The 24465-nt window shown below is 44.5% G+C and overlaps 1 protein-coding gene across 2 annotated transcripts; it reads left to right on the forward strand.

Moving 5' to 3' along the window:
* The first annotated feature begins 634 nt into the window (after nucleotides 1-634).
* Nucleotides 635-23535, forward strand: LOC113434514 (uncharacterized). 2 transcript variants are annotated; one of them, XM_087928824.1, is made up of 6 exons: nucleotides 635-749; nucleotides 5937-6078; nucleotides 8684-8741; nucleotides 10087-10174; nucleotides 14461-14879; nucleotides 22661-23535. In XM_087928824.1, the coding sequence occupies exons 2-6, from the start codon at nucleotides 5972-5974 to the stop codon at nucleotides 23039-23041; spliced, it is 1053 nt and encodes a 350-aa protein (XP_087784950.1). In that variant the 5' UTR covers nucleotides 635-749; nucleotides 5937-5971; the 3' UTR covers nucleotides 23042-23535. The 2 variants fall into 2 exon arrangements, with proteins under 2 accessions (XP_087784950.1, XP_087784949.1); XM_087928823.1 differs by lacking the exon at nucleotides 635-749 and adding an exon at nucleotides 1020-1290.
* Nucleotides 23536-24465: the final 930 nt, after the last annotated feature.

Genomic DNA, 24465 nt, shown 5'->3' on the forward strand with positions numbered 1-24465 from the left:
TGAGGACCCAGATTGTTAGGGGGCAAGAGGCTGACCCTGTAAACCGCTTAGAGAAGGCTGCAAAGCTCTATGAAGCGGTATTTAAGTCTAAATGTGATTGCTATTGTCCTCTCTCTCTCTTTCTTTCCCTCTCCCCTCTCTCTTTTTCTCTCCCTCTGTCTTTCCCCTCCTCCCTCTCTTTCTCTCTTTCCCTTCTCCCCCTCCCTCTGTCTCTTTCACTCCCTCCCTCTCTCTCTCTTTCTCTCCCCCCCGCTCTCTTCCCCTCCCCTCTTCCCTCTTTCTCTCATCTATCTACGGTATCTCTCTAAATGCAGTATTGCAGGCTACCTCTTCCAGGTTGACTGAGGCCTCCAGCCTTCCAAGGTGAGTAAAATGAAGACCCAGATGGTTGGAGGCAAGAGGCGGACTCTGTAAAACCGCTTAGAGAGGGCTGTAAAAGCACTGCGAAGTGGCATATAAATCTATGTGCTGTTGTTATTGTTCTCTCTCTCTCTCTCTCTCTCTCTCTCTCTCTCTTTCTTTCCCCTCCTCTTTCCTTCCCTCTGTCTTTCCCCTCCCCCTATTTCCTTCTCTCTTTCCCTTCTCCCCCCCATCTCTTTTCCTCTCTCTCCCTTCCCTCCTCTCTTTCCCTCCCTCCCTCTCTCTCTCATCTATCTATGGTATCTATCTAAATGCAATACAGCAGACTAACTGGCAGGAGTTTGATCCTGACCGGCTCAAGGTTGGACTCAGCCTTCCATCCTTCCAAGGTCAGTAAAATGAGGACCCAGATTGTTGGGGGCCAAAGAGGCTGACTCTGTAAACCGCTTAGAGAGGGCTGTAAAGGACTGCGAAGCGGTACATAAGTCTAAGGGCTGTTGCTATTGCTAAATATTTCACTTAGCAACAGAAATCCCAGGCTCAACCAGGACTACCTATAGCTGATTCACTCCCTGCCTAACCCACCAGATCTGGGTGCTTTTCAGTTGTTTGGTTTCAAACAGTCGCTTTGTCATTGGGTCACGTCGTGGCCAGGAAACCGAAGCATTATCTTTTGACTGCTGCGCTGTTGGGCTGGTGCACTTCACACCTTCTCTTGAAAACAGCTGTGTGAGAGAGAGAGAGCTGGGGCGGTTGGTTCCCTCCAGCAAGCAAAAAAGGGCCTCCAAGCGGGAGTTGGGAGTTCTGGCTTGAAGGACGTCTACAAGAAGGTTCAACCTGCGAGAAGAAGATCCATGAGAAACCGTTACGCCCGAGTGAGAAAGGCTATAAAAGTTGACTTTGGCTTCCTGCGGTTCTCGAACGAGTGAAGTAAGTTGTCTCTGTGGACACTGCAACTTGGCTGTGTGTCCCCCTTCTCTTCTTTGAAGGCCCCTTGGTCTGTTTCTATGCCAACAGGGTTGGGTTTGTGATCTTGGAGTCCTGGTGGACAAATCGATGAACTAGGAGCCAGGGTTGTGCTGCAGCTACCCCCAAAAAAGCCAATGCAATCTTAGGCTGCATGAACAGATAGAATCAAGATCGCGGGAAGTTTTAATATCACCTTGATAAGGCCACACTTGGAATAGTTCTCTCCAGCTTTGGTCATCCATTGGCTGAGCAGGATCAGAACTTAATGCTTCTACCGCAGCTTCTACTTTCTTCTTTGGAAGAGATTGCGAAGACCAGACTCCGCTCTAGAGCGCTAAAAATCTCCACAGACCGTTCTCATCCTGGACATTCATATTTTGATCTGTTAGCATCAGGGAGGCGTTATAGGTGTCTTAAAGTGAGGACTAATAGATTGAGAAACAGTTTGTTTTCCAAGGCAGTAATTGTCTTGAATCAAGCAGTGCATTTGTGATTTAGTCCTATGTATATAGTGGCATTTTTAAACTATTTAACTTACTAAATGTTTTAGATAGGTTTTAGACTAGGTTTATTATTATTATTATTATTATTATTATTATTATTATTATTATTATTATTTTAAATACTCTGTAGTGTGATTGTGATGTGGTGTTTGGGGCACTGTGCTGGAGTAGCTTTCAGACGTCATTGTATTTGTGGAATGCAACGACAATAAAAGTATTCTATTCTATTCTATTGTTCAGTAAAACGTGGCATAACTACAGAACATACAGAAAAAATGAATTGGGGGAGAACAAGAAGAGAGAAAAATTATACCACACAATGCTCTATATTGGAAGAGCATTGTGAGCAGACAAATATTTATGTTTATGCTGGTAGTAAAGAATAAGACGTGTGTGTATATGTGTGTGTGTATGTGTGTATGTGTTTGTTTCAGAGTGCAGATGTCAGGGCATTGTGCATTATATAAACATGGGAACTGCAAAAAGGACACCCAAGACCTGTATGGTTCAAAATGATGCACATTTCCAGCTTTGCATTGTATAAGTAACTTTTTCATGTGTGACACCCAGGTGTAACATTCTATAAAAGAGATGTTGAGACTCTGGAAAGAGTGCAGAGAAGAGCAACAAAGAGGATTAGGAGACCAGAGGTTAAAATATATATAAAGAAAGGAATTGGATATATCTGGTTTAATGAAAAGAAGAATGATGCTGGCTGGGGGATTCTGGGAATTGAAGTCCACAAATTCAACTTCCAGAATTCCTCAGCCAGTCAGCTGTTCCGGCTGGGGAATTCTGGGAGTTGAAGTCCACAGATCTTAATTTGTGTCAATTTTAGAGACCTTGGAGAATCAAGCACGAGGGATCTGTTCATCTTCTAATCCTTCAACTCATCTCAAGCCAGTAGGAAGAAAGAGGTGAATAGTTAACAAACTTAAGGAGAAGAAGGTGTGACATGGTGAAGACAGACTAACTCAGGGGTCTCCAACCTTGGTCACTTTAAACCTGGAGGACTTCAACTCCCAGAATTCTGGGAGTTGAAGTCCTCCAGGCTTAAAGTGACCAAGGTTGGAGACCCCTGATTTACTAACTGATCAAAGTGTAGGGATGTTATAGAAGATGGTGGCTCCATGAGCTATGTTCGTTCTCTGGTGAGGAATGTATCAACCAGTAAGGAGATTAAAAAGCTCACAAGCTGAAAATTAAGATTTTAACCCGGTTGCTAAGTGAGCCCGGCTCCTTCGTTTGCTCGTCAGACGGTTGCAAAAGGAGATCATGATGTGAACCCAGGAACTCTGCAACCGTCATAAATGCAAGTCAGTGGCCAAGCATCTGAATTTTGATCACATGCCCATGGCCGGAAGTGTGGAAAATAGTCATAAGTTAGTATTTTCATTGCCGTTGTAACTTCGAACTTCAAACGGTCACTAAATGAACTTGTTGTAAGTTGAAGAATGGTCATAACAAAAGTCACCAATTTCCCAGGGAAGGACAGGCATAAGGACAAAGCACCCTCAACTAAGTGGATCTTAATTAAAGTACAAATTAAATTAAAATAAAAGTTAAAAGAAGCCAAAAAAAATGGTAAGAGAAAACACCTGTCTGTTCTTGATTCAATATACACTGCTCAAAAAAATAAAGGGAGCACTTAAACAACACAATGTTAACTCCAAGTCAGTCACACTTCTGTGAAATCAAACTGTCCACTTAGGTAGCAACACTGATTGACAATCAATTTCACATGCTGTTGTGCAAGTGGAATAGACAACTGGTGGAAAGCAGAGGCAGTTAGCAAGACATCCCCAATAACTTTTCAGTTCTTATGCTTTCTGGCTGATGGTTTGGTCACTTTTGAATGCTGGTGGTGCTTTCACTCTAGTGGTAGCATGAGACGGAGTCTACAACCCACACAAGTGGCTCAGGTAGTGCAGCTCATCCAGAATGACACATCAATGCAAGCTGTGGCAAGAAGGTTTGCTGTGTCTGTCAGCGTAGTGTCCAGAGCATGGAGGCGCTACCAGGAGACAGGCCAGTACATCAGGAGACATGGAGGAGGCCATAGGAGGGCAACAACCCAGCATCAGGACCACTACATTCGCCTTTGTGCAAGGAGGGACAGGAGGAGCACTGCCAGAGCACTGCAAAATGACCTCCAGCAGGCCACAAATGTGCATGTGGCTTCTCAAACAGTCAGAAACAGACTCCATGAGGGTGGTATGAGGGTCCGACGTCCCACAGGTGGGGGTTGTGCTTACAGCCCAACACCGTGCAGGATGTTTGGCATTTGCCAGAGAACACCAAGATTTGCAAATTCGCCTCTGGTGCCCTGTGCTCTTCATAGATGAAAGCAGGTTCACACTGAGCACATGTGACAGACGTGACAGGGTCTGGAGACGCCGTGGAGAACGTTCTGCTGCCTGTAACATCCTCCAGCATGACCTGTTTGGCAGTGGGTCAATAATGGTGTGGGGTGGCATTTCTTTAGGGGGCCGCACAGTCCTCCATGTGCTCACCAGAGGTAGCCTGACTGCCATTAGGTACTGAGATGAGATCCTCAGACCCCTTGTGAGACCATATGCTGGTGCGGTTGGCCCTGGGTTCCTCCTAAAGCGCGACAATGCTGGACCTCATGTGGCTGGAGTGTGTCAGCAGTTCCTGCAAGACGAAGGCCTTGATGCTATGGACTAGCCCGCCCATTCCCCAGACCTGAATTCAATTGAGCACATCTGGGACATCATGTCTCGCTCCATCCACCAATGCCATGTTGCACCACAGACTGTCCAGGAGTTGGGGGATGCTTTAGTCCAGGTATGGGAGGAGATCCCTCAGGAGACCATCTGCCACCTCATCAGGAGCATGCCCAGGTGTTGTAGGGAGGTCATACAGGCACACGGAGGCTACACACACTACTGAGCCTCATTTTGACTTGTCTTAAGGACATTACATCAAAGTTGGATCAGCCTGTTGTGTTTTTTTCCACTTCTATTTTGAGTGTAACTCCAAATCCAGACCTCCATGGGTTGCTAAATTTGATTTCCATTGATAATTTTTGTGTGATTTTGTTGTCAGCACATTCAGCTGTGTAATGAACGAAGTATTTAATGAGAATATTTCATTCATTCAGATCTAGGATGTCTTATTTTTGTGTTCCCTTTATTTTTTTGAGCAGTGTAGATCTTTGGAGCCTTTTTAAAAATAAATAATAAAAACAAGGACAAATAGGCTGAAAAACAGCTTCTATCCCAGGGCAGTAGCTCTGTTGAATTCTACTGTATATTGCAATATAATTGCAATATCAGGGGTTTTCAATTCAATGTACAGAATGTGAAGGATGTGTGTTTGTGTTTATTTTCATAACCATAATGAAGATGGTATTTAATTTCATGGTATGAAGTGCAATGACAATAAAAAGTAAAGTAAAGAAGTAAAGTAAACTAAAACTAAACTAAACTAAAGTAACGCTAAAGTAAAATAAACCTAAACTAAACCTAAACTAAATTAAATTAAATTAAACTTAAACTAAACTTAAACTAAACTAAACTAAAATGCTTATTTATTAGAATCCATATATATTCTAATTTGGCATATGAGGGATAATTACTTAAGGCCCTCAAGGCTGATTTCTGAAAAAAAAGTGATTCAGGCGCTTGGCAACCGGCAAATACAGGTAGTCCTCGATTTACAATGATTCATTTAGTGACCAAAGTTATAACGGTGCTGATAAAAGGGACTTAGGACCATTTTTCACACAACCTTTGTAGCAATCCGTAATCACACAATCCAAATTCAGAGGCGTGGGGATTGACTCGTATTTATGATGCTTGCCAGTGCCCTGGGGTCACGTGATCCTCCTTTTGCAACTTTCAGACAAGCAAACGTCAACAGGGAAGCCAGATTTCACTTAACAACTGGGTTACTAACTTGAACGGCTGCAAGTGTGGCAAGAAAGTTTGTGAAAAGAGGCGAAATTCGCTTAAACCAAAATTTCTGTCTCGCTAAGCGACATAAATTTTGGGGCTCTGTTGTGGTCGCAAGTCGAGGACTACCTGTGTTTCAGGGGCTGATTCTCTCTCTCTCTCCCTCTCCCTCCCTCTCTGTTTTCAGCTTCCTGTGCCAAGCAGCTTTTTGACCTCCATTTTATGGCGTCTGCCTTTGAGGAAGCACCGGTGGTTGGGTTCCCCTTCTTCATTGCTGGGGTGTCGCTGCTCTCTGCCTGCTTTGTGGCGCTCTGCGTAGCCTGCAAAAGGTAAGGGTCGGAGCAAATTTTATGGCCAGGGTTCCCCCCCTGCAAAAGGAGCTCAGCAATAAGTAGGGTGTACCCTACTTTAAAAATGAATAGGTGTATCAGATGCGATCCTAACACCATCCTCCCCTGCATCCACTCAATCTTCAGCCTCTGCCTTGTTTGGTCCTCCAAGGGCTGCTCTGGGCATGTTGGAAGATGAAACAATATCCTCAGATGAATAGAATTCAAGATCAAACCTTTATGGATAGAATTCTTTATTGGCCAAGTGTGATTGGACACACAAGGAATTTGTCTTGGTGCAAATGCCCTCAGTGTACATAAAAGAGAAGATACATTCATCAAGAGTCAAGAATCATCAGATACAACACTTAATGGTAGCGATAAGGTACAATAAGCAATCAAATCATACTAGGAAACAGTCAATATAAATCGTAAGAATACAAGCGACAAAGTTACAGTCATACAGTCACAAGTGGGAGGGAATGGGCGATAAGGAGCGATGAGAAGATTAATAGTAATAGTAGTGCAGACTTTGTAAAGAGTTGGACAGTGCTGAGGGAATTATTTGTTTAGCAAAGTGATGGCATTCAGGAAAAAACTGTCCTTGTGTCTAGTTGTTCTGGTGTGCAGGGCTCTGTAGCGTCGTATTGAGGGAAGGAGTTGAAACAGGGTATATATCCAGGATGTGAGGGGTCTGTAAATATTTCCACAGCCCTCTTTTTGACTCGTGCAGGATACAGGTCCTCCATGGAAGGCAGGTTGGTAGTAATTGTTTTTTTCTGCCGTCCTAATCGCTCTCTGAAATAAATCTGTGTCTGTCTTGTTGGGTTGCAGAACCAAACCAGACAGTGATAGAGGTGCAGATGACAGACTCAATCATTCCTCTGTAGAACTGGATCAGCAGCTCCTTAGGCAGTTTGAGCTTTCTGAGTTGGCGCAGAAAAGAACTTTATTGTCAGAGTGCCAAAAAGAACTTTATTGTCAGAGTACAACATGCGTACAATCAGATTGGCTGAGCCTCCCTTTGTGAATGTCATACAAGTCAACATCATACAACTCACAGTGAAGACAGAAAATCCCAAACCCTGTGAATGCTACTAACAAATGCACACTCCTATTGCACCATGTTGACTTATTGCACGTCGTGCTCGGCCGCGCAAGTATTGTGTTGTCGTGAGGTTGTTTTCCATTCACAGTGGTGGTGTTCTACTGGTTCTAAAGAATGCCTCCCACGATTAGCTGATCAGCTGGGAGGAGGAAGAAGAGGAAAAAGTGCAAAATCGGCTTTCCCACCGGCCCCTGCGCTTGTCTCTTCTTTCTGCTCTCAGCTGACTGGCGCTGCAGGCCTCAGCTGGTGTGTGAAAAACCTGCACACGCACAATAGGTGTGCATGCGTTAGGTGTGTGTGTGCACGATCACCAAACCGGTAGTAGAACAGGTAGGATCCCACTGCTGGTCTGACAGCCTATGGATAAAAACTGTTCTTCAGCCTGTTTGCACAGCTGGCTGTATCTCCTTCCCGATGGGAGATAGTAGCGGGAATGCTATCTCAGTCACTACTGGTTGGGTGGGGGGGGTTGCACACGCAGCTTGTTCCCCTCCTCTCAGCTGTTGGAGGCTTTTTTTTTTAAGGTAGAAGGAAGCAGGGTTTGCAGAGAGGAAGAGGAGGGGGGAGGAGGACCGCTGCTCTCTGAGCTTGGTGCTTTTCTTGCAGACGTCTCACTACCAAACTAGATAACATCATCAGTGCTAAAAGGGAGCGGGGTTTGCAAAAAATGGAAAAAAAGGAGAAGGAGGAAGACTGTGGGTCCTTGGTACTCTCTGAGCTTGGTGGTTTTCTTGCAGACCTTTCATTACCATACTACGTAACATCATTAGTACTAAAAGGGAGTGGGGTTTGCAAAAAGTGGGGGAAAAGGAGGAGGAGGAGGAGGAGGAGGAGGAGGAGGAGGAGGAGGACTGTGGATCCTTGGGGCTCGCTGAGCTTGGTGGTTTTCTTGCAGACGTTTCATTACCCAACTAGATAACATCATCAGTGCTAGAAGGGAGTGGGGTTTGTAAGTGGGGAGGAGGAGGAGGAGGAGGAGGAAGTCTGTGAGGTCCTTGTTTGCTCTTTGAGATTGGTTATTTTCTTGCAAACATTTCACGACCTGACTAGGTAACATCGTCAGTGTTAGAATTGTCCGTGTTAGTGGGACAATCAAGGAAATACCAGCTCAGACAAATAATCAAGCAGTAAACAACAGCCTAATCAAAGACCCATCAATGACCTTTCTTACCAACACCTGGCTGGTTTTATTAGGCTTGGGAGCTCAACTGAACTGGGCTGGGTTAATCTTTGAACTGGTTAATCTTTGAATAGGAGACCACAAGGAAATCCAAGGATCGGAGGCTTTCATTTCCCATAAGACTTAGCAAAAGTCAAGTTAGCTGGAAAAGGCCCAAATGGGGGGGAAACTGCTTTGGGATTTGGGAATGTGAGGTCATGGTGTCCACTTGAGTTGAATGGATAATTCCAGGGTTATTTTTGTGGACCACAATAACAAAACTCACTTAAGCGATTCACCTGTCCAGAGATTAATTTTGTCCCTTTTGTGTTATTTAGGAGAGATGAGAGCAAGCTGTCTTCCCAGGATGATGAACAGGTGTTGTGTGATGAACCTGTGAGTGCAGTTCTTCTCCTATTACGTTCTCTGGGCATTCATGAGGACTAGAATGCTCATGACTCAAATGTCCGTTTCCTTTTATGCTTGCTGGTCTCGGTCCCTGTGCCTGATTTCAGGTGTGAGAGACAAACGAAGGTCTTTGGAAAGGGGAAAATATACCACGTGGACTTGGTCCAGAGGCTTAGAAAATAAACAGAGAGAGGGCTGCAGCATTGCTGGATATAGGGTCACTTGCCTGAGCAGGGTTGGACTAGAAGACCTCCAGGGTCCCTTCCAATTTTGTTATTCTCTATTCTATATATGTATGCTCATTCATTCATTCATTCATTCATTCATTCACTCACCTATCATCTACCTATCGTATATCATCTCTCTCTTTTTTCTATCTCTATCTATCTATCTATCCATCCATCCATCAATCTACCTATGATCTATCTATCTATCTTCCCACTTTCCTTCCTTCCTTCCTATCTATCTATCTATCTATCTATCTATCTATCTATCTATCTATCTATCATCTATCTATCTATCTATCTATCTCTCTATCATATATCATCTGTCTATCTATCTATCTATCTCTTCCCACCTTCCTTCCTTCCTTCCTTCCTTCCTATCTATCTATCTTCCCACTTTCCTTCCTTCCTATCTATCCATCTATCTACCTATCATCTATTTGTTTATCTCTCTCTCTCATCTATCATCTGTCTATCTATCTATCTCTTCCCTCCTCCTTCCTTCCTATCTATCTATCTATCTATCTATCTATCTATCTATCTATCATCTATCATCTGTCTATCTATCTCTTCCCACCTTCCTTCCTTCCTTCCTTCCTTCCTTCCTTCCTTCCTTCCTTCCTTCCTTCCTTCCTTCCTTCCTTCCTTCCTTCCTTCCTTTCTTCCTTTCTATCTATCTATCTATCTATCTATCTATCTATCTATCTATCTATCTATCTATCTATCTATCTAATCTATCTATATCGATAGCTATCATCTTTATCCACATCTCAGCTCTAAGTACAGTAGAGAAGATGCTAGACTAAGAATAGAGAGATCTGGGTTCTAATCCTCCCATAGGCGTAGAAGCTGCCTCTGGAGAAATTCATCTCTCTCTCTCTCTCTCTCTCTCTCTCTCTCTCTCTCTCTCTCCCTCTCCCTCTCCCTCTCCCTCTCCCTCTCCCTCTCTCTCTTGCCAGCCTACCTTACTGGGTTGCTGTTGCAGAGAAACATAGCAAGGGCAAGCACCCAAGAGGACATGCGTGCACAGAATTCCAGGCCCAGAAAGATTCCCTTTGGGGTTCCTGCTTCTGAACCTTGCCTCACCGGTTTCCCTTGTCATTTTGCAGGCTGTGCCAGGACCGATGGCACCCTTGGCAATTGGAGGCTCACTGCCCAATCTGCAGCAGGACAGCGGGAGTGATCCAGGGGTTGCAAGTAAGTGGCCAGATGTTTTTCATCAGAATTGGAGCTCCCCAACTTTTCCATGAAACCATCATCCTCTTTTTCATGACCCCATAATCCCTTGCGGAGTGGAGTCCGGGCAACTGAATGGAGCTGAGTGTTTACTGGCCAGATGCCCTTCCTGTTGCCAGTACAGAGTTTTATTCAAAAGATACATTCTCAGTGTGGCCAGAGAGAGATAAATATCTCAGATACCTCAGAGAAGGTCACAAATCAGGATCACTTGAACTCAGGGCCCTGCAACCGTCAAAAGCACAGCGTTTGCCAAGCCTCTGAATTTTCCTCACGTGACCATGATAATTTTTCCTCACGTGACCGTGATAATTTTTCCTCACGTGACTGCAAATGGTCATAAGTGCAAGCATGGGTCACATAAATCATCTTTTTCTGTGCCATTGCACCTTTGAACAGTCATTAAGCAAATGATTGTCAGTCAAAAGCTATCTCTATTGTGCTAGGGGTGGGGGGCGCGCGCAGGTGAAGAGAAGGAATCATTCTTTGAAAAACTTAGTTGAATCTCTGTTTTAAGTTTTGTGGGTTTCCTGTCTCTTTGGCATATGTGAATGTGAGGGGGCGAGCCTTTGTTTTTTAAAACTCAGTCAGGTTTCGGTTAATTGTTGTGGGTTTCCTGTCTCAACAGCCAGTCATTTTCTATGGCTCTAGAAAAAAACAACAGGTTGTCAAACCTCAACATTTAAGGCAGCCCAAGACCCATTTTAACTCAAAAAAATCTTATCCTAAACTAGGAGTCGCCAAAGTTGACTCCTTTAAGACTTGGGACTTCAACTCCCAGAATTCCTCAGCCAGCTTGGCTGGTTGAAGAATTCTGGGAATTGAAGTTGCGAGATGTTTTATATCCATTAAATATTTTATTCTTTTTTTAAAATGTTTTAATTAACCTTTATTGAAATTTGAAACATAAATTTAGAAATAACTTTTTACAAATCTCAATCTTCTTTGACAATACTAAAATATTTTATTTTATTTTATTTATTTATTTATTCTCAATTGTTTACAAGATAATAGGTATGAGTAAAAACATAGTTATGAATACATGGATACATATAAGAAAAATAAAAAATAAAAGAAACAATAGGACAGGGACGGTAGGCACGTTGGTGCGCTTATGCACGCCCCCTACAGACCTCTTAGGAATGGGGTGAGGTCAAGAGTAGACAGTCTAAGGTTAAAGTTTTTGGGGTTTGGGGAAGAAACTTCAGAGTAGGGTAGAGTATTCCAGACATTGACCACTTTGTTGCTGAAGTTGTGTTTCCTGCAATCAAGTTTGGTGCGATTAACCTTGAGTTTGTATCTATTGTTCGCTCTTGTGTTGTTGTGGTTGAAGCTGAAGGATTCATTTGCAGGTAGGACATTGCAATGTATGATTTTATATACTATACTTAGATCGGACCAAAGGCGGCATAGTTCTAGCTTTTCTAGAACTATGGGCGTGGCTTGATGGACGTAGTTAGGTGGGCGTGGCCATGTGACTGAGTGAGCAGTTTTTTTGTTTGTTTTTTTGCTTTTTTGCAGCCATCTCCCCACCCGTTTTTTGGGCCTTTTGGACCTCAGAGGAGCTTCGGGGGGGGGTGGGGGCGTTTTTGCTCCCAGAAGTCTCCTTTGGGGCTCAGGAAGAAAAAAAAATGGAGGGTCGACTTAGCCCCTCCCTCCATTTTTTGCCTTCCTGGGCGTCAGCGAGGGGAATCCCGGCACATCTGATTGGATGAACAGCTGATCGTCGGGAGGGGGGAAAAAAGAAAGAAATACCTTAAGGGGCCACCGTCAGGTGGGCGGGGTGAGTGAGCATCGGGCAAGTGGGGCCAACGAGCCAGCAGTGACCGGGCAACCAGGTCGGGAGCGTGGCCAGCCAGAACTTACTACCAGTTTGCCGACCCATGCCAAACCCTTGCTACCGGTTCGCCCGATCCGGTGTGAACCGGCTGAATACCACCACTGCCTGTGACCCTGTTTCCCCCCCTCCCCCCTGAGCATCTCATAAACCAGATTCTCCAATTGAGGCCGTTCACAGGCTGGGTGTCATCCATCACGTTCTCCAATTAAATATATTCCCGGGCAAAAATCTCCAGTATTTTAGCTACAATCTTTTAAAGGTAAGAGTTGGAATGTACAGTAATTTCACTTTCAAAACTGCTGCACTGTTCTTCCAGGTTTCCTTCTTCTCCCTCCCCCCCCCCCAGTTTTTTTTTAATGGCAATTACTAAAACAGGCCTAGGAATGTTTTATGAGTTGACACCACATTCACTTAACAACCAGATTACTAATTTTGCCTACTGTAGTGATTCACTTAACAACCGAGGCAAGGAAGGTGGTAAAAAGAGGCAAAATTCACTTGGCAAATGTCTCACTTAACAACAGACCTTTTGGGCTCCAATTGTGGCCGTCAGTGGAGGGATACCTATATTTCTGCTTTCCTCACAGCTGCCCGGATCTCATTTTTATTTATTCTTGCGCAAGCCTGGCTCGAGTTGGAACCCCAAATTAATTCTTCTGACAAAAAGTCCACAAGTCTTAAAAGTTGCCGTTGTTGGAGACGCCTGCCTTAAAATCACCAACCGTCAATCCTGAAGCCATTTTGGAAGGTTCAAGGGTTGCCACACTGGAGCTGAGGGATAGGGAGGGTGGGGAGAGTAGAGATAGCTGGGGTTGTGTAGCCAAAACAAAATACTTTCACCTGTCATGCCCCGGTTGAAGTCTGACTCTGAAGGAGAGGAGGAACAGCTGACAGGGAGTGGGAGTGTGGCTCTGGTGGTTGTGGAGGAAACTGGGGAAGGGCATAGTCCAGCTGGGCATTCAGAGGAAGACCCAGAAAGACCCTCTTCATTCTAGGGAACACAGGGAGGAGTGGATAAGGGAGAAAAGTGGTCTACGGTGGAGGAAAGGGCCCTGATCCCCTTCACGGGCTGCAGCTGGGAAGACTGTTTAAAAGGACAAACTCTGCATGGCAAAATTGCTGGAAGCAAAGCGTGCATTATTCTTGTCGGAGCTTCTCTGTGTTTTGGCTTCCTCCCAGCTGTGGTTGCTGCGTTATCTGGTAGAAGTCTGCAATTAATCATCCTGGCCTGCCGTGTTAATTCCTTCAGTGTGGTTTGTGTTGTTGTTTTTATTTCTAATTATCTTTACTTCGGGTTCGGACTGCATTTCTGTCCTCCGTAGACTGTTTTCTTTAAGAGTTTGATATCCAGCCGAGGATAATCGGACATTGGGCCCAAGTTGGAGGCATTAAAGGGACTTCATGCTATTTTTGTGACTTGCTTATTTTTGCGTCACGCCCCGGGTCATCACATCTCCTGGGAACCAAGGACATTCTCACACCCGGTCAGAGAGAGAGGAGGAACAACGTTACCGGGCGACAGGATGGCACCCTAATTCAGGGGTGGGCTTCAAAAATTTTAGCAAAGGGTTCTCTGCCCAGTTGCTGGGTGGGCGTGGCCATGGTGGGTGTGGCCTAGTCAGCCTCTTGCACCACAGTGGGGGGGGCGTTTTTGCCCTCTCCAGACTCCAGAGGCTTTCCTCGAGCCTCCAGGGGGCGCAAAACAGCCATTCTGGAGGCTTCTGGAAGCCAAAAACAGGCACATTTCCGGCCTTCCCGAACTTCCGGGAGGCCTGTTTTTTGCCCTCACTGAGCCTCCGCACACACCTTGCACTTACCTGCACCCAAAATAGGCCACATGGAGACTCCTGGGAGGGGCGGGGTGGGTTGGGCGGGGCCAGCCAGGAGTGGGATTTGGGAGGGGTCATCCAAACTGTGCAGAACCTTAGCTAGAGGCTCTCCTGAACCCCTGCGAACCCCCAGTAGCCCAGCCCTGCACCTAATTGGACCATGTGACTGATTGTTTGGGGAAGGAGAAAAAAACCTTTGAATTAGGTGAAAACCGCAGGGAAACACCAGAGTCGGTTTTCACCAGAACTGTGCCAATATGATATAGCCAATAAAACTATCCTTTGAGGAAACTACCGGCTTCGGAGTTTTGCTTGTTGTGTGTATATTACAGAGGTCTCCCAGTTTGGCAACTTTAAGACTTGTGGACTTCAACTCCCAGAATTCTCCAGCCAGCCGTGTCTGTTTTTCTCTTAACCTCCCAAAATGGAGAGATTGCTGAGGAAGGGATTACAGGAGAGTAAACTATGCTGGCTGGAGAATTCTGGGAGTTGACGTCCACAGGTCTTAAATTTGCCAAGTTTGGGGATCCCTGGTGTATTACTTAGGACCCTGACATTCAGTGTGTTTCCCTCTGCAGACATCGCACCAGCCCTGCTGACTCTTCCTCGCCTGTCGGACAAAGACGATGACACGGTGGGCAGCTGCAGCTTCTACTTCCTCCCTCAGGGGGACCTGCCCAACGTCTTGCTTTCTCCAGAGGTGACCTACTCCAACCTCAGCTTCCCAAAACGAGGGGAGGTGACGCTGTGCGAATCCCAGAGAGTGGAGGCAGAAGAAAACCAGAACAGTCATCCTGCGGCTGATAAGATAGTGGAGAACGTCCAGGCAGGTGGACCCAGCTATGCGTGTGTTGCGAAGAAGAAGAAGAAGAAGAAGGAGGAGGAGGAGGAGGAGAAAAAGAAGGCAACCAATGGCAAACAAACCTGGATGGAGATGGATAAACCACAAGAGATGTCTCATCTCACTGGCACGGCGATACCTCCGCCAACAAAAGAGGTAGGAGAAGTTTTTAAGTGGCCTTCAAGAGAAACGTTCTTGTTATGTTCAAAAATGGTGATTCTCATTGTTAGATCTCCCCTCCTAAGCGCTGTTCTGACCAAGGCTTCCTGAGACACCAACAAACACATGTGTCATGCCCCTGTTGGCATCTGATTCCGAGGGGGAGGTTGAACAGCTGACAGGAAGTGGGAGTGTGGCTCCAGTGGTTGTGGAGGAACCTGGGGAAGGGCACAGACTGGCTGGGCATTCAGAGGAAGACCCAGGCCCATCCCCCCTTCATCCTAAGGGCATGCAGGGAGGAACAGAGAAGGGAGCAAAGTGGCTTATGGGGAGAAAAGGGCCCTGATTCCCTTCATTAGCTGCAGCTGGGATAACAGGGTTTAAAAAGGATGTTTGTGCACAGCACCTTGCTGGAAGCAAAGTATGCATTATCTTTGTTTGTCAAGTCTTATCTGTGTTCTGGCATCCTCCCAACTGTGTGTGTTTTGAAGTCTGCAATTCCTTATCCTGCCCTGTCTCGTTAATTGCTGCAGCGTGGTTTGTGTTGGTTTTTATTTATAATCTATATCTACTTTGGGTTCGGACTGAATTTCTTCCCTTTAAAAACTGTTCTTGGGAGAGTTTTTTCTCCAGCCGATGATAACTGAACATTGGGGGCCAAGTGGGAGGAATTAAAGGGACTTTACCTACTTTTGTGACTTTGTTGCTTTTGTGTCATGCCCTGGGCCATCACAACATGGAAAATCCAAACCTCTTTTATTTTAGTTCAATGGCTGTGAATTATCGTCATTCACAGGCCGGTATGAGACTTAACCGGTTATAATTAGCCCCAGGGACATCTGCCAAAGTTCTTCGTAAGGGCACCTGATAAGAACGCACCTTATCTTACTTGAAGTGCTGCCAACGACTAAAGTCCCAATTAGTCTTTCCAAAACCAAACAGAGAACAAATTCACCACAGACCTTTCAGAACCCAACCTGATCAGAGTGAATGACGTTGCTTCCTGCAAAGGTTTTCCTACCTTTGCACTTTCTTTCTAGATGATGGGAGGGGCAATCACCTCCCAGCCTTACTCCCGAGTCACCCCTGTTGTCTTAGCTGCTCTTGCCTTCTGGCAGCTCTGCACACACGCGCACTGGGAACAGGCTCCCCTTGCTCCTCTGCCTTGCTGCTGCCAGACTCCGGAGACTCAAGAGGCAGCACCCCACTCCCAGATAGTCCTGGCCCCATCTCTGCATCGGATGCAGGACCCTCGTCCGAGTCCTCTCCAGACTTCCAGACTGGTCCCCATTCTTCCCCACTGTCCAATTCCTCTGCCATCTGTACAGGCTGCCGGAGAGCCACAACAATAACTCTCTGAGTACAGGTAGTTCTCCACTTGACCATGGAAAATTTATTTATCCATTTATTAAATGCACAGGAAGTCCTCGACCTTGTGTTCTGCTACCAACTGTGGTCATAAGTTGAGGGCATGCTGGCTGGGGAGTTCTGAGCATTGAGCATCACTTAAACGTAACATAACCAAGGTTGAGAAACTTGGAAATAATGCCTGACACCTTACCACAGGTGTCAAGCTTAGGTGATGTACCTCTTTTGAATTCTGGAGAGCATCCCAAAGTTTCATCAAGGCTCCACCCAGATAAATAGAATAGAGTATCAGAGTTGAAAGGGACCTTGGAGGTCTTCTAGTCCAACCCTCTGCTCAAGCAGGGGAGCCTATATTTTTATTTATTTATTTATTTATTTATTGATTTGATTTGTCAATCGCTTACAAGATAATAGGTATAAGTAAAAACATAGTTATGTATACATGAAATGGGTACATATCAGAAAAATAAAAAGAGAGCTTCCGGTTTGAAGGGCTTCAGCAACAGACAGAAATCCACAATCATACGCGGTTCCTGTCTGGGCTCACCGCTGGAGCGCCCTGAGCTGGCTGGTTTCGGGGCTAAGCCACCCCGTAGAGGTGGTGAAGAGGGGGGAGACCACCAGCAGGGTCGAGGAGAGCCGCATCTCTCCTCGTCAGCTGGCCATTACTCCCTTTCCCGAAGGCGGTTGCAGCGGTGGTCAGAAATGGCCACCACAAAGAAGAACTTGACCGGAAAAGAACGTGCAGGAGGAAGATAAGAAGTGAAAGTTTTGGCTGACCGGGTTTAATTGTAAAAGCAACAACCAAGGTACCCTGGAATTTAAACTTAGAAAAATTAACATCGCTCCCAAAAAAGAGTCGGAAGCAGCGAAGGAAAGTGAAAAGGGAAAGGTTTGGCTTTTTTTTTTTTCTTCTTCTCTCTCCTTCCCTATACTGACAACTAAGAGACTTAAATAAGAAATCAGAAAAATCCACTTTGGCATCAGTAGGCAATTAAGCTGAAAATAAAACAAAATGCCAAAGGGATAATAAAGATTTCTAGACATTAAATCTTTTTCATAAGCAGGAAGGGAGAGAAAAAGAATAAGGGCAGGATCTGGAAGAGGGAGGAGACTGCCTGGAATTAAAAAGAATCTACAGTAAAACTTCAACAAGACTTCTAAAAGATACATTTTAACTGAAACTTTGCCACTAAATAGTAACCCCAGGAAGAGAAAGTGAAAAAAAGAGCAAAAAAGAAACAGCTTGCATGTATTTGGATTATTTGGTGATCTTTGGATTTTTGGTTATTATAGTTGAATGACTAAAATCAATCAGGTGGTTGTTTTAAAATTTATACAATGGCATCACTTCTGGGTGAATTGAAAATGGAACTTAAAAAGTACAAAGAAGATGCACAAGAAGGGAGGGGTTCTTTTGGCTTCATTTTTCAATTGTTAGAAATGGAGATTTGGAACTATGAGAAACAACAAGAAACGGCTGCAAAACAAGAAGACTGGGACAAAGAAGAAGCCATCTTTAATGAACAAATAATTCTATGTGAGGAAGAAAAAGGAAAGGGGGGAAAGAGAATGGAGAATTTAAGACTTAAAAAAACAACCAAAGAAAAGAAAAACAATTCGAAAAATAAGTATAATACTGGAAAGCAACAGAAAAGGGGAATACAGAAGAGAGAAATAGAGATAGAGAGACAAGGGGTAAAAAGGGAGAGAGAAGAAGAGAGGGAAGAAGGAAAGGAAAAGAAGTTACAAAGGACCGGAGCAAGATATAGAGAAACAGGACCTATTTAGAGATAATGGGTGAAAATCTAACTGAAAAAGGGATTCTGTAAAGGTACATAAGATTGTATTGTTATATTAGTAATAGAAATAACTTTAGAAAATTGGAAACAACATGATTAAAATGAGGGATAAAATAGTTAGTGTAATTTAGTGAAATGTTTGTGAATAAAATAAGTGAAATAAAATAAATGAGAAAATTGAATTAGGAAGGAACTGGAACATTTTAATTAGTTAATGTTTTATAAAATATAATGAAGGGGGGGAATTATGGAAAGCTTATAACTGTTCCCATAGAAGTATGATATTTAATTGAAAAGTAATGTTAAAGATGTTAAGACTTTAATGAATATTAATATTAATGATAGAATTGAATTGGAATGGAATGGTGTTTTAATTATATACATTTATAATTTTTCTTTTTAAGAATACAGTGTGTATTTTAAGAATGTACCAAGCAGAATCCGAATGGAAGTTATGTATTATATTGAATGTTACAACTTTAGGGAAAAGATATAAAGGCGTCATACTCCAATCAGTAACTACAGGAGAAATTTTGTTTAATGAGAAAAGATAATAGATAATTGAAACAAGACAGACAAAAAATATAAATACAATGATTTGAATTGAGATGAGATAATTAAAATCAAATTGAGAAAATTAAAAGAGGGGAGAAGCTATGCAGAAAATGTAAAATAGTAATAAGATATGGAATAGAATATAAAAATGAGCATAAACCTGAATTTGTGTCTGTGCGAAGAAATGTAACCCGGGATTATGCTGCTTTCAGAAAAGATGTTTTATTTGTATTTTTTTCTCTTTGTGAAAACTCAAATAAAATTTACAAAAAAAGAAAAAGAAAAAGAAACAATCGGACAGGGACGGTAGGCACGTTGGTGCGCTTATGCACGCCCCCTAAAGACCTCTTAGGAATGGGGTGAGGTCAATAGTAGACAAGTTAAAGTTTTTGGGGTTTGGGGAAGAAACCACAGAGTCAGATAGAGTCTTCCAGACATTGACCACTCTGTTGGTGAAGTCGTATTTCCTGCAATCAAGTTTGGTGCGGTTAACCTTGAGTTTGTTTCTATTGTTTGCTCTTGTATTGTTATGGTTGAAGCTGAAGTATTCATTTGCAGGTAGGACATTGCAATGTATGATTTTATATACTATACTTAGATTGGACCGGAGACTAGTTCTAGGTTTTCTAGGTCTAGAGTTTCAAGTCTGGTGGCATAAGGTATTCTACAATGACTAGAGGAGCGGAGAACTCTTCTTTGAAATATTTCTGGACTTTTTCAATTGTGTTAATATCCGATACATGATATGGGTTCCAGACTGATGAGCTGTATTCAAGTATAGGTCTAGCAAATGTTTTGTATGCTCTAGTTAGTAGTGTGATATTACCAGAGAAGAAGCTACATAGGATTACGTAACAACTCTTAATGTCTTTTTGGCTATGTAGTTACAGTGGGCTCTAGCACTTAGATCATTAGAGATGAGTACTCTGAGATCCTTGACAGAGTTTGCATCATCAACAAGGTCTTGACTATTATGTCTTGACTATATACATATACACATACACATACATACATATACATATACCTACACACACACACACACACACACACACACACACACACACACACATATATATATATATATATATATATATATATATATATATATATATATATATATGGATCTTTGGTTGTTCGGGTTTTCTCCCGCGTAAGATTCGAAGTATCTACTTCACCTACAATGGACAAAAATACAAACAAATAGAAGGAGCACCCATGGGATCACCCCTCTCACCTGTCATCGCAAACCTCTACATGGAACACTTTGAAACACAAGCTCTAGAAAAATACGACCACAAACCCAAACTCTGGCTCAGATACGTAGATGACACCTTCATAATCTGGCCACACGGGAAAAAAACTGAACAACTTCCTCACACACCTCAACAGCCTACACCCCAAAATACAATTCACCATGGAAACAGAAGCCAACAACCAACTTCCCTTCCTAGATGTCTTGGTATACAAAAGATCCAATGGCTCCCTAGGACACACCATCTACCAGAAGAAAACACATACTAACCGCTATCTACATGCACTCTCACACCACCACCCAGCACAGATCAATTCCGTAGCCAAGACACTCATCTCCAGAACAAAATGCTTAGCCGATGAACAACACCAAAAAACCGAACTACACACTCTCACCAACGTACTTACAGCCAATGGATTCCAAAGAAAGAAGATTACCCACCTAATCCAAAAGAAACCCCAACCAAAATCCAAGACAGAGAACAAGGAAACGGCAAAGCCCTCCTCCCATATATAAAAGGCACTACAGACAAAATTAGCAAGATCCTCCAAAAACACAACATCAAAACAGCATTCTGCACAAACAGAAAAATATCCACCATCCTAAGAAACCCCAAAGACAAAATCGAATTAGAAAACCAAGGAGTATACGAAATCCCCTGCACTGCCTGCCCTACCACATACATTGGACAAACTAACAGAAGAATAAGTGCACGCATTGAAGAACATAAGAACTCAATCAAAAAAAGAAGAAACGACCTCTTCCCTGGTCCAACACCTCAAAGCCACAGGACATGAAATTGATTTTAAAAATACCAGAACTATCGCCAAAACCGAACACTTCAACAGCAGAATAATCAGAGAAGCCATAGAGATAGAAAACGCCCACACAGCATGAACAAACGAGATGACACCTCCGCCTTCCAGCCATTTGGAAACCCGCCCTCATGAACAGGCAGTACCTAACATGAAGAAGGACACCAGACCCACACCCATGAGAGCCACACAAGATGCCACCACCACACTTCCATGTAGAAAACAGACTCCCACCCACTCAGAAGATGAGACACGACCATGGACCAGAAGCTGCACGGCAGCTGCATCACTACCCACTTCAAACCCCTCCGAGCCATACATGAAGCAAACCGACACCCACTATGAAGATGCAGCAGGACCACGAACTAGAAGCCAAACAGCAAGATCACAACTCACCAGCTCAAATCCCCCAGCAACTAAGACTAACCGGAGCACAACCAAGCCCCCACCTGAACAGAACACGCCTCCAACCAATCAGAACACGGCTAACCCCCAACCAATCAGAACACAGCCAAACCCCTACCAATGAGAACACACCCCCACCCAATCAGAACACAGCCAAGCCCCCACCCAATCAAGTCCCACCCCCACTGGCAGTTAAAAGGAGGAAGCAGCTGCAATCTCACATTACTCTGAGAAGCACAGAGCCGGAGACAGAAGCCTGAAGATGATGAATGAGACTTCATCGAAACGTTGCCTAGATACTTCGAATCTTACGCGGGAGAAAACCCGAACAACCAAAGATCCACACACACACACACACACACACACACACACATGTACATATACACATACATACATACGGGTTGGGCATTTTTGCTTCTGGGTGGGGGGAGAAAATATTTTTGCTCCCAGGAAGGAGTACAGGGGGGGTGCTGCACCACTCCCACCACCCCGCACGCCCCTCTTTGCCTCCTGGGCCTCAGGGAAGCCTCCTGGGCGAAGTAGTAAGACAGCGAGGGGAATCCCAGATCAGCTGATCGTAGGAACAGCTGATCGTCGGGAGAGAGGAAAAAAAGGAGTGACTGGGAAGGAGAGAACGCAGTCAGCGATGCCGCGCATGCACGATAAGGACTGACTGGGAGGAGAGGGGAGGGGAGGGCAGAGAGGGGCGGGGCCAGTCAGGGGCATGATTTGCTGGTTCTCCAAACTGCATGGAATCATAATAACAACTGGTTCTATAGAACCAGTTTGAACCAGTAGAATCCCACCCCTGGGGTTGACCTCCTCCTCTTCTTAGATATTGGAAGACTTTATTATCCTTCATCTTTGTTTGTTAACTATTTGCTATTTCTTCCTACCAGCTTGAGATGGGTTTGAAGGATTAGATGGACAGATCCCTTGTGCTTGATTCTCTAGAGCAGGGGTGTCAAACTCGGGGCCGACAGGCTGGATGCGTCATGGCTGACTGGCCGAGGAATTATGGAAATTGAACTTGGAGACTTCAACTCCCAGAATTCCCCAGCCAGAATGGCTGACTGGCTCGGGAATCCTGGAAGTTGAACTTGGGGACTTCAATTCCCAGAATTCCCCAGCCAGAACGGCTGACTGGCTCAGGAATCCCGGAAGTTGAACTTGGGGACTTCAATTCCCAGAATTCCCCAGCCAGAACGGCTGACTGGCTCGGGAATCCCGGAAGTTGAACTTGGGGACTTCAATTCCCAGAATTCCCCAGCCAGAATGGCTGACTGGCTCGGGAATCCTGGAAGTTGAACTTGGGGACTTCAATTCCCAGAATTCCCCAGCCAGAACAGCTGACTGGCTAGGGAATCCTGGGAGTTAAAGTCCACAAATCTTACAGTTGCCAAATTTGGAGACCCATGTACTAAAGCATTGTTGAGATAACGCCTCAGTGTCAAGATCTTTTTCAGGTCTGTAAAGCAGAAGTAAGCTGATAAGAGGGTGGAGGTTTCACTTAACTCTGGTCGTTAAACGAGGACTCCCTGTATGGCTGCTACAGGCCCCTAACAGTTCTTTCTTTTACAGATAGAAGAAATGTACTCGGTGGTGTGCAAAAAGAAAAAGAAGAAGAAAACCCAGCACTCCGAAGGGGCCGGCGAAGAGACATCCCCTCAAGCAAAGGAGAATCCTGGTCATTGCCAGGAGAGGATGGTCAGTCAGGAATCCAACGGCATTGCAAGTTACCAGTCCTCATCAGCCCCTACCGCCACGGAGCCTTATTACGAGTCTGTGCCATGCGAACCCCGGTCCAAGGTTGCAAGCCAGCCAGTAGCCGAGCCGGCTTATGAGTCTGTGGACACTTACTGCAAAGAGGTGAAGAGGAAATGGAAGGCCCCCCAAAACAAAATGGCTTCTGAAAATTTGTATGAAAGCATCGACCGAGTAGCCATTCAGGGCCAAGACTGAGGCAGAACCTCACAACTGGAAAGCTGACTCTGCGTGGCCATTTCTCGGGCCTGAGTTCCAACCGGTAAATACAGAGAGTCTTCAACTTACAACCAACCAACCAATCAATCAATCAATCAATCAGAATATAGGTAGTCCTCGACTTACGACCACAGTTGGCCCCAAATTAATGTTGCTAAATGAGACATTTGTCAAGGGAGTTTTCTGACCTGCCTCCCCGCAGTTGTTAAGTGAACCCATTGCCGTTGTTCTTAAGTGGGTAACATGGTCGTTAAGCGAATCCGTGGACTTTGCTTGTCAGAAGGTCGCAAAAGGGGAATCGTGTGACCCCGGGACATTGCAGCCGTCATGAATATGAGTCAGTTGCCAGCAAATATGAATATGTGCACAAGATATATGTACTCAGATAACACACTGTATAACGGAAAGAGTGTTTTTGTTTGTTTTTGTTGTAAAAATTTAACAATAATTCCAAAATAAATAAATAAATATGAGTCAGCTGCTGTTCTGACCCAAACCTTGTTCCAAGGAAACAAACACGGAATGGAGGTAACAGCAAAAACCTTTTAATGATTTTTTTACGACTTCTGTTCCTTCCCAGTTAAAAGGCTGTTTCAAACTAATTGTCTCTGATAAGAACGAGTCTTGCCAAGGTGGTGCAAGGCTGCCAAGAACAACAGATAAAGTTGCCAAGAAATAGTTCAAACACAGAGAGTCTCCAAACACAAACTAAGAGAGTCCGAACGTCCACAAGGCTTGAGTGCAAATACTTCTTTGCTTCCTGCAAAGAACTCCGGTTTCTCAGCTGGCTTTTATCTCTTAAGGGAGGGGCCATTACCTTGCAGCCTTACTCCCGAGTCGCCCGTGCTGCTGCAGCTGTTCTTCCCTTCGAGCAGCCCTGCATGCGCGCACCCTGGGCACAGGCTCCTCGGGGGCCTCTTCATCATTGCTGCCAGCCTCCACAACCTCCGAAGGCAGCACTCCACTCCCTGATGGTCCTGGCCCCATCCCTGCATCACATGCAGGCCCCTCACCCGAGTCCTCGCTCTCCGACCTCAACCATCTGCACCTGCTGCTGGCAAACCATAACAGTTGCCAAGCATTTGAATGAAAATCACGTAACCATGGGGATGCTGCAATGGTCGCAAGTGTGAAAAACAGTCGTAAGTGCCTTTTTTTCAATGCTGTTGTAGCTTCGAGCGGTCACTAAATGAACTGTTGTAAGTCGAGGCCTCCTTGTGATTCACTTACTGACCACCTTGCTTAGCAACGGAAACCATGGTCCCAATTCTGGTCGTAAACCGAGGACTATCTGTGTTTTATCTTAATGCATAAACCTAAAAGCTTGAGGGCCACAAAACTCAAGTGCCAAGGACTGGACATGCCATGAAGAGGCCATTAACCATACATGACCAGACCTGAGA

The sequence above is a fragment of the Pseudonaja textilis genome, chromosome 3 (assembly GCF_049901715.1).
Source record: "Pseudonaja textilis isolate UNSWEBS1 chromosome 3, rPseTex1.2, whole genome shotgun sequence".
Classification (NCBI taxonomy): domain Eukaryota; kingdom Metazoa; phylum Chordata; class Lepidosauria; order Squamata; family Elapidae; genus Pseudonaja; species Pseudonaja textilis.